This window comes from Phragmites australis, chromosome 21, assembly GCF_958298935.1.
Source record: "Phragmites australis chromosome 21, lpPhrAust1.1, whole genome shotgun sequence".
In the NCBI taxonomy this organism is placed as follows: domain Eukaryota; kingdom Viridiplantae; phylum Streptophyta; class Magnoliopsida; order Poales; family Poaceae; genus Phragmites; species Phragmites australis.
Window position 1 is genome coordinate 2,410,986 of NC_084941.1, and position 12,466 is coordinate 2,423,451.

At 42.1% G+C, this 12,466-nt stretch overlaps 1 protein-coding gene across 1 annotated transcript; it reads left to right on the plus strand.

Annotated features, from left to right (window-relative positions):
- The first annotated feature begins 6,600 nt into the window (after positions 1-6,600).
- Positions 6,601-10,920, plus strand: LOC133903488 (MLO-like protein 9). The gene is made up of 15 exons (XM_062344887.1): positions 6,601-6,829; positions 7,001-7,058; positions 7,180-7,379; positions 7,577-7,693; positions 7,811-7,871; positions 8,061-8,149; positions 8,534-8,608; positions 8,677-8,765; positions 9,077-9,126; positions 9,233-9,273; positions 9,352-9,525; positions 9,809-9,844; positions 9,942-10,009; positions 10,101-10,161; positions 10,360-10,920. Exons 1-15 carry the CDS (start codon positions 6,710-6,712, stop codon positions 10,819-10,821), a joined length of 1,701 nt encoding a protein of 566 aa, XP_062200871.1. The 5' UTR covers positions 6,601-6,709; the 3' UTR covers positions 10,822-10,920.
- The last annotated feature ends 1,546 nt before the right edge of the window (positions 10,921-12,466 follow it).

Sequence of the window (12,466 nt, forward strand, 5' to 3'; positions counted from 1 at the left end):
TTACCAAGGAGACCATGGCGGCAATCACAACGCTGGTTGAGAAGGAAGGCCAAAAAAAGAAAAGGAAGGCAACAAAGATTGTGCCGGTGGACTGGGCGAGCAAGATTGCCACGGGCGCCTGAAGCAAAGCTAGTAGCTAAATAATTGGGTTGTAGTTTCACCTTGTATTCAGTCATTTGTTTCCTTTTACAATGTCTCCTTTCGTAAGAGTTAGTAAGGCTGCTTACTTAGCTTTCAGTTGGTTGATGCTTTGTATGTGGTTGATGAGCCAAGCATTAATAGGTCATGCTTCAATTGGCCAAAGTCTTATTCCAAGTGGGTGGTGTCCTATAGAGACTGCAGTTTCTTGGTTGTAGCCTGCTCTCCTCCTCATGGCCATGGATGATCAAGCAAGCTTGAAGATGCAGAACCAGGAAAACAGTATAATACTCCCTCCGTTTGGAAATATATGATGTTTTAGATTTCTAATGTTGTTCGAGAATATATGACGTTCTACAATATCAAGGTGAATTTTTTATAGCATTTCCTATTATGCCCTTGTCTATACCAACAGTAAATGCTACAGCAAAACACAGTTTTTAATGTTAACAAAACAACGACACGACATGTTGATGCTAACTACTTGGGCTCTCAGACGCAACAAAACACGACAGTTGATGCTAATAACGACACGTTACTTGGGCTCTCTTGCGCTTGCAGTGCTCACGTGTCTGTAGCCGAGAGCAGCACCGCCTAAGAGCATCCGCAGTGCTGCTTCGACTGCCCCAATGTGAGTGTCAATTTGGTGGGACCCACGATCGAGGAAAAGAATTCTGGTCTCTCTTTTCTCTCTCTCCTTCCCCAGCAGATCGATTCTCTTTGTTCCACCAAACCTCGCCTCCGTTACCCAAACCAACAATATGCATCTCAATCTCCATCGCCACCCCGCAAATCTGCCCCGTCTGCCGAGCAAGTGCACCCCAAAAATCGGTTGCCCTGTCTGCCGAGCAAGGAATCATTATCTACTCAATTAGTCTTGGTAATTAAATCTGAAACTGGTGCATGAATAAAAGCATCATGGAAAGTTAACTCTGAAAATACTGCTTCCTTACATGCCTTATGCTGTTCTTTACATGCCTTATGCTGCTTCTTTAGACAAATCAAGAGCTTCTTTACATGCCTTCATGCTGTTCAATTGGGATGCATTATTAACAGCCAATGAGCCAAATGCACTGATTCATTCGTGCTTTCCTTTTGCTGTACACTATGGCATGGAAAGCTCTAGGTGTACAATTAGCTCCATTTGTTCTTCTTCAGATGCTAAAGGTGTAGTGCCAGTAGGAATAAAAATAGAGAAGCAAACCATCATGAGCTATCATATCATTGCAATTTTTTTTAAAAAAAATAATGTTCATAGCAGAACCTTGCCTCATAAGTACTCCTACATGTTTTTTGAGAAAACAGAGTACAAATCCATCTCAAAGCAAACAACAACTAGAGTTGTTAAAGCTAGATGATCTTGTTACCTGAACTTAAAGCATGTGAAGGATCAGCTTTTAGATCAACTGGTGGATGCTTGACATCTTCAACATCTTCTTGTAATTGATTGACTTCATCTTGAACATTTTCTTGTACAAGATCAGCAGCATCTTCAACTAAGTATTCATGTAAATGATCGGCATTTAGATCAAACCATGGGAACTCATCATGATAGATTGCTTCTGCACTCGGAGTAATGGATAGGAAAGGGGTGATATCATCATTAGGACCATGGCATTCTAACTCATCAGAGATGATGGATTCATTTAGATCAAGAAGGGGCTTTGTACTACTGGAAGCCATACTGTACTTTTTTTTTTACTGTGATCTCTATATAGGCATGTGTGTTTGAGAGAGCAAGGAGCTGAACAGACGTGTGTTTGGCGCCAAGTTAAATAGGAGTATGTGTTTGGCGCCAGGTTAACTGCATGCATGCATGTGTGTTTGAGAGGAGCCAAATAGGCAAAATGTATTTACTGCAAAGCACAAATGGTGCAATTAATAGGGCTAATATGGTCATTTGAAGCAGCTTCTTAATCCTAGAGCCAAAAGCTTAAACGTCATATATATGTGAACAGAGGGAGTATCATTTGTGTTAGGAACTGCAGAAGAATTGCATTGTCCAGGCTATCTTCTTATCATTGTCAACCTAGAGAAGTCGACTTCTATTGATCAATAGTGCTTTCATGGCTCACCGTAACTGCAAGCTGTTATGTTGGAATGTGTAGGGTTTGAACGACCCGACAAAGCGCGCCGGTGTCAAAAACATGGTGAGTACATCAAGTGCTACAATTGTTTGCTTGCAATTGATAATTCAGTCCTGGAATCAGCAATTGGTAAAGGAAACCTTATGCAAACCTTTCCTCCAAAACCATGTTGCCCTTCCAGTATTGGCGCCAATGGAGGCATCCTTCTTGCCTGTTCAGATAGTTTCTTCTCTCTTGCTCAGATGCAAACAACAGAATATTCAGTATCGGCATTGATAATAATGCTAAATGAAAATTGTGTGTGGTCTATAACAGGGGTGTATGGGCCACAATCAGATGAAGATAAAACCTCCATTTTCCAGGAGATTGCAAATTTGAAGGCTTCCATGACGAAGGAATGGCTAATTGTTGGAGATTTCAACATGATATATAAGGTGAAAGATAAAAACAATAATAGATTGAATTAGCGAATGATGTCTCAGTTTAAGAGGACTATAGATGTGTTGCAAATTAAGGAAATAGAGCTTTGAGGACAACGTTTTACTTGGTCAAATGAACAACGTAATCCCATAATGACACGTATAGACCGTTGTTTCTGCATGACAGAGTGGGACATTTTATTCCCGAATGCAGACCTCCAAGCTCTAGCAACAATGAAGTCAGATCACTCCCCCCTCTTCCTTCAAGGCAAAGTGCTGCAAAACACATATGGGGGTTTTCGTTTCGAATTTTTCTGGGCTTCATTGCCGGGTTTTACAGAGGTGGTTCAAAGAGCATGGTCTCAGCCGATTAATACTCAAGATGCCATTTTGAGTATGCAAGTTAAGCTGAATAGGACAGGAAGGCAATGAAGCTATGGAAAAAGCAAACAATAATGTAAGGCTTCGTCTATCTATTGCACAGGAGGTTATTTTCATGTTAGACATGGAACAAGAATCATGTATCCTTACAGAGGAAGAGCTCAGTTTTAGAAAATGCCTTAACGACAAAGCGTTGGATTTGGCAGTAATAGAGAAAACATGTGCGAGGAAACATTCGAGGCTAACCTAGATCCGAAAAGGAGATACAAACACGAAGTTTTTCCAAATTAAAGCAAAAGGAAGCATTTCATCCAATCTTTGGAAATGGAGGCAGGTGGAGTCGTTTTACAGGAACAAAAGGAAGTTGAAATTTTTAGACATTTTGTTGAGCAGCTGGGATCTGACAAGCTAGGGGATCTTGCATTAAACTAGGATAACTTAGGCTACCAGCCTGCATATCTCTCTGAGTTGGAAGAATCGTTTGATGAACAAGAAATTATCAAGACAATTAAAAGTATGCTGGTGGAGAAAGCGCCAGGGCCGGATGGATACATTGGTCTTTTCTACAAGAAATGCTGGTATATTATAAAGGAGGACCTAACAATTGCAATTAGGGATTTCTACAATCTTAAAACAACAAGAATGGGTCTTGTCAACAATGAAAACATCCTCCTGTTGCCAAAGAAAACAATAGCTACAAGGGTGGGATATTACAAACCCATTAGACTAATCAATAGCCTAACAAAGCTGTTGACCAAGATGATGGCAAACAGATTGGCCCCTAGGCTAAATGAATTAGTGTCCATGAGCCAAACTGCATTCATAAAACGGGGTGAATTCAAGAAAAATTATTGTATGTGAAGAATGTGATCAAAGAGCTCCACAAGAACAAACAACCTGCTCTGTTTGTTAAACTAAACATCTCAAAGACTTTTGACTCAATTAATTGGGCCTACCTTTTAGAGGTTATGCAGATTTTGGGTTTTGGTTAAAAATGGAGAAACTAGATTGCGTCATTGTTGGCCACCACATCATCCAAAGTTCTTCTCAACGGGACCTCGAGAAAGGAATTTTGACATGCACAAGGACTGCACCAAGGTGATCCTTTCTCACCAATGCTATTCATCATGGCAATTGACCCACTGTTGCGTATTATTGAATTGGCAGCTCAAAAGAACATTTTGCAACCAATCCTACCACGAGCGGCACACTAGAGATGCTACCTATACGCGGATGATGCTGCCGTATTTGCAAATCCTTACAGGTCTAACCTTATCGCTTTATATGAAATCCTGCATGCTTTTGGCAAGTGCATGGGTTTAATCACAAACCTAGCAAAAATTGAAGTTTTCCCCATCAGACGCGAACATATACCTTTGGAGTAGATCCTTATTGATTTCCCAGGAAAGATTAGCAGTTTCCCAGGAACTTATCGTAGGCTGCCATTGCACACGCACAAATTGAGGAAGGTGCATGTCCAGCCTTTACTAGACAAGATAGGGGGCTGGCTACCCGAATGGAAAGGAAAATTATTCTCAAGAACAGGCAGAGAAACTCTAGTCAAATCTGTCCTCTCCTCCCAACTGACATATCATCTGACGGCATTTCCTCTGCAAAAATGGCTAACTAAGAGGATTGATAGGATTCAGAGATCGTTCCTTTGGCGAGTAGATGAACCTGAAAATGTCAACAGTGGACAATGCCTACTAAACTAGGTCATGATTTACCGACCAAAACACCTAGGACGGCTTAGGGTGTCAGATTTGCAAAGATTTGCCAGAGCACTACGTCTCCGATGGATGTGGCTCCAATAGAAGAATAATGATAGACCTTGGATAGGAATGAGCGTGCCGTGTGACAAAGTGGACAAAGACTTGTTCCATGACTCAACGAGAGTCACGGTAGGCAAGGGAGATAAAGCTTCATTTTGGCATTCAATTTAGCTTCATGGGCAGGCTCCCAAAAACCTGGCTTTGACTCTTTATGCAAAAACTAAAAGGAAAAACTATATTGTTGAGAAGGCCATAATAAACTAGTGTTGGATTGTAAACTTAGGTCACCTCATAACACAAGATGAACTTACACAGCTTGTAAATTTGTGAGAAGACCTACAGGGTGTCACGCTACACCCGAGTGTGTCGGGCTCAATCACTTGGAGGTGGACAAATGACGGCGAATACACCACATAATATGCTTATGTGCATACAACATCCAGTTTGAAGGGAGTATACGGAGGCCTAAAATGATGCCAATATGGAAGGCAAAGACGGAGCCTAAATGCATTTTTTTTTTTGCATGGCTATTGCTGCACAAGAAAATTTTAACAACCAATAATCTTATGAAGAGGGGGTGGCCCCATGATCCAATATGTAGGCTACGCAGAGCAGAAAATGAGACCCCAATCCATCTGTGCAAAAATTGCTCCTTTACGAAGGAAGTATGGAAGGAAACCTCCACATGGCTAAACCTCCAAAACTTGCTAGATCTGGGAAAGCACATGACAATTAAGAGATGGTGGCATCAGGTATGAAAGAAGATCGAACGACAACAAGTTTTTGACGATATAGTCATCTACTTTTGGTGGAATATTTGGAGAGAAAAAAACCAGAAAACCTTCAAAAACATTTAGCTTTCGGCGACATAGTTGGCTTATCGGATTAAGGAGGAGGTTGATCAGCATCGTTTAGCGTTCATTTTTGTTTCTTAAGGCCGGATGTAGCCGCTCTGTAGGCTGGGAGTTGCTCTCACTTTGTTTTTTAGTGTTGGATACATCCTAAGACATTTTGTTTCCTCTTTTATTTTATTCCTTCTAATATAAAATCGACAATCCTTTTGCCGTCCCTTTCAGAAAAAATATATCCCATCTTAAGCTTAGAGTAAACGATAACATAATTGCTTAAAGGTCTAATTTTGTAATTTAATACCAAATCTGATTTTTTTTTCTACCAGGGTTTTCATACTTATAAATTGGTCAAAATTCAAAGTTTAACTTTGCACTGTGTAATTCAAGTTTATAAGATACAACAAGTGAGAACGTTTTCCCCTAATAGCAGGTGCCAAAATAATGATGCTAGTTAGTATCCATTTCCTTATTTGATCTACAATAATGATGCTAGTAACTATTACCTCCTGCAGTGTGATCAAAATATGGATCATTGTGATTTCACATTAGCTTCCAGTACCAAAAAAACCAAACACAACTGATAGTAGCTTAGAGGCCACATTGAAATGGTGTTATCCGGACACAGATATATGTGTCAAAATTTGACTCAAATTTAGATATTCAATTCAATAAAAAAAAAGTAAACACATAAAATACATCTCTAAATTCGACATGGTGTTCGAATCCTCGATAGGTTTAATTCCGAAAATAAAGATAAAAATTAGGCACGAGTATCGAGATAACACTGCTTTGTAGTACTACGAAAAGGCAAGGACCAAATCCGAAAAACCGCGGCCGCAGAACATGGGTCCTTCTCTCGAAGCGTTTGAACTCAAAGCTACTCCAAATAAATCATCGCGCACCGGCACCTGACTCTGGGCTGGTACGCGTACGCGGCGCCGGCGGCGGCACAGTCTCATCTGCTCCATTAACTCACACTTACCTCGCAGTGAGGTTTAAGCTCGCATCGCAGCCAGCCATTAACGCCGCTGTGCTGTGAGCGCGGAGAGGAGCTAGCAGGAATGGGCGGTGACGGCACGAGGGCGCTTGACCAGACGCCGACGTGGGCCGTGGCCGCCGTCTGCGCCGTCATCGTCGCCGCCTCCATCCTCCTCGAGGGCCTCCTCCACCACCTCGGCCAGGTTCCCCATCTCTCTCGTCTCTCCCCCGTGAACATTTTCGATTCCTCTCTTCGCTTGGCTCCGTTCTTGGATCGTTTCGCCCGTCTAGAGCATTTTCTTTCCCTCTTCCTCCGCTGCGTGCTGGCTTGGGTTGCTGATTTGTTTCTTGGACGCTGTTTACTCTGCTCCCAGTTGCTCAGCAAGAGGAGGAAGACGGCGCTGTTCGACGCGTTGGAGAAGGTTAAATCAGGTAGTTCCAAGCATTCACCCTCAAAAGCTGCAATATTTTCTTGCCGCGCGTGATCGATAGCACTTGCATCTCTCTGGGTGGAGATGAATTTGACGCGTTTCGAGGTTCGTTGAATGCGCAGAGCTGATGACTCTGGGGTTCATATCGCTGCTGCTCACCGTGACGGGGAGGTACATATCGCGCATCTGCATCCCAGAGGGAGTCGCGGACACCATGCTGCCCTGCCGTCTCTCCTCCCGAGGCTCGGAGGCGGAAGAACCGGAGGGTCACAGTCGACGGCACCTATCTGAAGATCCAGCCAGCTCTTTTGTGTGCCCCAAAGTGAGTGGCCACGGGTGTAGTAGTAGTTTACATTGTGCCGTCGCAAGATGTCTCATTTAAAATCTTGGATGCCCGGATGTCGGGGTAAAGAAGTAGTTCCTTGTCCTCTTGTTCGGATTTATGTTACTTATGGATGGAGAGATGCCAGACCTTTCAGATTCTGTGTTCACCTGAGCTAATTCAAATGACATTGGCAGGGTATGGTATCGCTTGTTTCAGACGATGCGCTGCATCAGCTGCATATCTTCGTGTTCTTCTTGGCTGTCTTCCATGTCGCATTCAGCGCTCTTACAATGTCCCTGGGTAGAGCAAAGGTATGGTTGGTTCTCACTTCGTCCTGTTTTCCTTTTCCCCAAAAAACTGAGAGATTTTGTTTTTATACTAGTTATCACACGAACAAACACTCGGTTTTGTTTTCTCTTTCTATGCAGACGCGTATATGGAAGGAGTGGGAAAAGGAAACTTGCTCCCCCACCTATGAATTCGTAAATGGTAGTATCTATTTTGATTGGCTATTGTTTCGTACGCTTTATGTCAATTGTGTAACATACAGTTGTGTAGTGTTATTTTCCTATCCTAGAATAATAGTACATGTACATAGTGATATATTTGCTTTCTACTGTCAAGGTGGTTGGATTTGTTTGTTTATTTGCAATTTGATGTCATATTTAACTTCTGCAGATCCCTCAAAGTTCAGGCTTACTCATCAAACATCTTTTGTGAGGCAACACGCAAGCTGTTGGAACAAAAATACAATCCTGCTCTATGTTGTAAGTTGTTTCATGACTCCTTTGTATGGTTACACAAGTAGCATATCGATTGTTTTAGTAAACTACATAATTATTTTTTTTCTCAAGTTAACATTTACAAACTACTTCTTACCATTGTACTGAATATTGAATATCAACGGTTTAAACTTTAAACTTGAACAGCTAATTTATTTCCAGTACTAATTAATGAACAAGGAACCCCAAAGATTCTCCATAATTTTACAGTCGAAATTTATAATAAAATCATAATGTACATGCAATAAACTGCTCTACCTTAAGCTTAGAGCTTCTTCTCATTATTGTCATATTGTATCTGGAAATGAATTTAGTGGCTTCAATCAGATATCATTGCTTGCTGTGCTTTAACTTGATGTAAAATTGCAGGTGAGCTTCTTTAGGCAGTTCTTCAGATCTGTCCGAAGGACAGACTACCTTACTTTGCGGCACGGATTCATTGCTGTAGGTAGCAACTGAGTCATGAGTAAATCCCTGCTATCAGTTTAAGTTGCTGATAAACGTTTGTGCAGGCTCATTTATCGCCAGGGACTAGGTTTAATTTTCGAAAGTACATCAAAAGGTCATTGGAGGATGATTTCAAGACAGTTGTTGGCATTAGGTAAGGAAGTATGGGCATCTTTCCCTTACGTCAAGCTTATTGAGGGAATTTGAAAATTCATTCATTTCTAAGTGGCTCTTTCATTTACTTGTAGAAGAGAGCATTAGTTGCAAAATGTGTCACAGACTATGTTGTCTAAACATTTTATGCCAATTCAGTTTTCTAATCAAACTATGATTAGAACATTCAGAGTTAGAGTGTTAGACAGCTTCATGTAAACAAATTTTTTTAATATATGCTTCTTATTTCCTTTATCGTCTCCTGTTTCATCTTCCTGATGACCGAACTCATTTGTCCCAATAATTGATCAGTCCACCTTTATGGGCGTCTGCTCTTGCTATCATGCTCTTCAATGTTCATGGTGAGTTATAAGTTTATTTCCTAACCATCATTTGCGCAGAAACTATATGCTGCCTCTGTAGAATGATATTATTACTTTCTTTTGATTTGGATTATGATTTCTCCAGGATGGCAAAATTTGTTCTGGTTCTCTACAATTCCCCTTATAGTAAGTGCTTACTGTGAGTTTATTTTTCTGGTAACACGTTTTATATGGCAGTTGTTAACAGTGTTTTTCCATATGTAGGTGATTCTAGCAGTTGGAACAAAGCTGCAGGCTATAATTGCTATGATGGCTATTAAAATTACAGAGAGTCATACGGTTATTCAAGGAATGCCAGTGGTTAAACTGAGTGATGAACATTTCTGGTTAGGGAAGCCTCGTCTGGTTCTTCATCTCATCCATTTCGCATCATTTCAGGTCAGTACAGGGCCAGAAAGGTACCTTATCAACAAGAGTATGCATCACGCTACCAACCTTGAGTTGTGTGCATTATCAAATGATGACTATTATGCACAATAATTTTCTGGCTAACAGTGCCAAATTGAGCTTGAACTCACGTTGTTGCCAGAAAAAGGAAATAATGGTACCTAGAGAATATTGCATGACTTTGTTTCTAGTCTTCAGTATGCATAAAATTGAATTGAAGTCACAAGGCTGCCGGAACACACTTTTGTCTAATAGCTATTCTTTGTTCTTGCAGAATGCGTTCGAAATTACATATTTCTTTTGGATTTGGGTAAGATTGCCTTCGAGATTAGGGAGTACTTTCTATGGCGCAGTTCTAGACTTGTAGCCTGCGTCAAAGACTTTGCTGATGATAAATTCCTGTGCAGTACGAATTTGGGCTGAGGTCCTGCTTTCATGACAACTTTGAGCTTATCATTGCAAGAGTATGTCTTGGGTAAGTTTCAGATTCTTTTGCCTTATTGTTGCTCAGAATTTTCTACTGCACATTAACCATTCCTGCCATTTACATTGCATTCCTTTTACAGGGCCGTCGTCCAATTTATGTGCAGCTATATCACCCTTCCACTCTATGCCCTTGTATCTCAGGTAAACACATTCACATTGCTTACTAATTTCAACAATCTGCCAACTTTTTTTGTGAGCGAAAAAAGAAAATTATGCGAGAGCGATAACTTCATAGCAGCATTTACAACGGCTATTAAATTCCCAATCCTAGTATATTAGTTTATCACAAGGTTTTGATTCTTTGAAGACTAATTAGAAAACAAAACAATTCTTTTCCAGATGGGTTCACAAATGAAGAAGACAATTTTCGATGAGCAGACAGCAAAGGCCCTGAAGAAATGGCACAAGGCCGCGGTTAAGAAGAAGCATCAGAAGGAGTCGTCGCAGGACCCCTCCGAGACCCCGAGCACGGACACAACAGCAACAACGGAGGCGAGCCAGTGGCAGTGGCAGAACGAGGTGCCGGTGCGGCACCTCCACCGGTACAAGACCATCGCGCACGTCGGCGGCGCGACGCGGCCGCTGTCCGACTCGGAGTGCAGCGACACGGACGATGCGGAGGCGCTGCCGTCGTCGTCGCAGACCAGGCACCTGATACCGCCGGCAAAGCAGCGGAGCCTCGACTCCGGACGCGCAGAGGTGCGCGTGGACGTTGCCGAGGCCCCGGCGCCGCCACGCGACGTCCTGCAAGATAGCTTCCCGTTCCCGAGGCTGCCTGCTCATCATGTGCCGGACAAGTGACGAAAACGAGCAGCCTGTTAGCAGTAGTTAATGCTAATCTATATGAATCTGTTTTCGATGATAATTCAGCTTTGTGGTGTAGCAGCCTGTAATCGATGATCGCGAATGCGTTTTTTCTGGTAAGAGTGATCCTTACTTCGACGCGAAATGATTTCATGGAACGCCGGGTTTCATGGAGCCGGCTCTCGCCCTGCTAATTTTTTTACCTGTGTTTGTTTTGGAGCCGGTGGTTGGCTCGGCCACGCCCCGGCGCCGGCCGCCAGATTACAAAGTCGAAACTTGCACCGAAGTCTACGGAACCTAAAGGAGACTAAAAGCAGATGAATATAAGTTCATGTAAAAAAGTAAACTTTATTAAATGTAGAGATCAGTCCTATTTTTAATAGATTATAAAATCGTTTCTCTCGTAAAAATTCTAGCCTATTACAAAGACTATGCATATTCTTTCATCTCTTCCAAAAGCTATCACTAAACTCTTAAATGGTTGGTTCAATTCTCTTTCACAGCTCTATCCTTTTATTTATACCCTTTGAGAGCTTCTTTTAACTTTTAAGTTTCTTTGTTCTAAAATATTCTTCACCGGTAGTGCATTTCTACCTACTATCGGAACATTTTAGTCTAGATTTTGCTCCTTATATCGAACGGATACGACTTCTTCACGACTTAGCTTCGCCTCGACGCAAGCTTCACGATGATATCACGTGACCCTCCAGCCCTCTTGAGATTTTGTTGTCAAATTGCGAAACCCTAGCGTGCTTCTCAAAGTGTGACTAGCCGCCACTTACTTTGAACGGATACGACTTCTTCACGACGCAAGCTTCGCGATGATACCATGTGACCCTCCAGCCCTCTTGAGATTTTGCTGCCAAATCGTGAAACCCTAGCGCGCTTCTCAAAGCGTGACTAGCCGCCACTTACTTTGCCTCAAGCAAGCGCTCTGATATCGATGCGCGTCCTTCGTCTTGCGATCTTAACCACCAACAAGTCTTTCCCGCTTCGGATCCATCTGGCCACCTTATCACTTGCATTGGCATCATCTTTGTTTGAATTTGTCAACACATCGTCTTCATCATTCTCTATCCATACTTTGCTTAAACTCCACGTGTACCACTAAGATCACGTTTAACTTCGTCTGGCCTCCTTGATCGTCCGACACCAAGCCTCATGTTTAGTCCCGATCATCTCGTCATCGACCGTCAAGTCGCATCCATCATCTACACACCATGAAAAAAGCAAAAATATTTCTCCCACTACAAACCATCTCCAGATTAGCTCAAAACAAAAATCCTCAAATGAAAGCCATCATGTAGAAATAGTGAACATCGGATGTTCCGGTGTGTTCTGCCTCCAAACATCGGATCATCCGGTGAGTCCAACTATTTTGTGCACTGAAGAATCTCGCTTCTACAAGAAAAGGTCCGGTGCATTACTCTGGTGTTCATTGTCTAGTCATCGGAACATCTGGTGCATTCATCTCTATCAGAATACATTGTTTCAATCACTCTGCAAGAAATGGTCTGGTGATTAATCTGGTGTTCAACCCTACACATACTGGACCTTCCGATGAGTACCACTACACTAGACTTCACAATTTCACCCTTTCTGCAAGACAAGTTCCGGTGTACTCTCCGGTGCTCACACAACT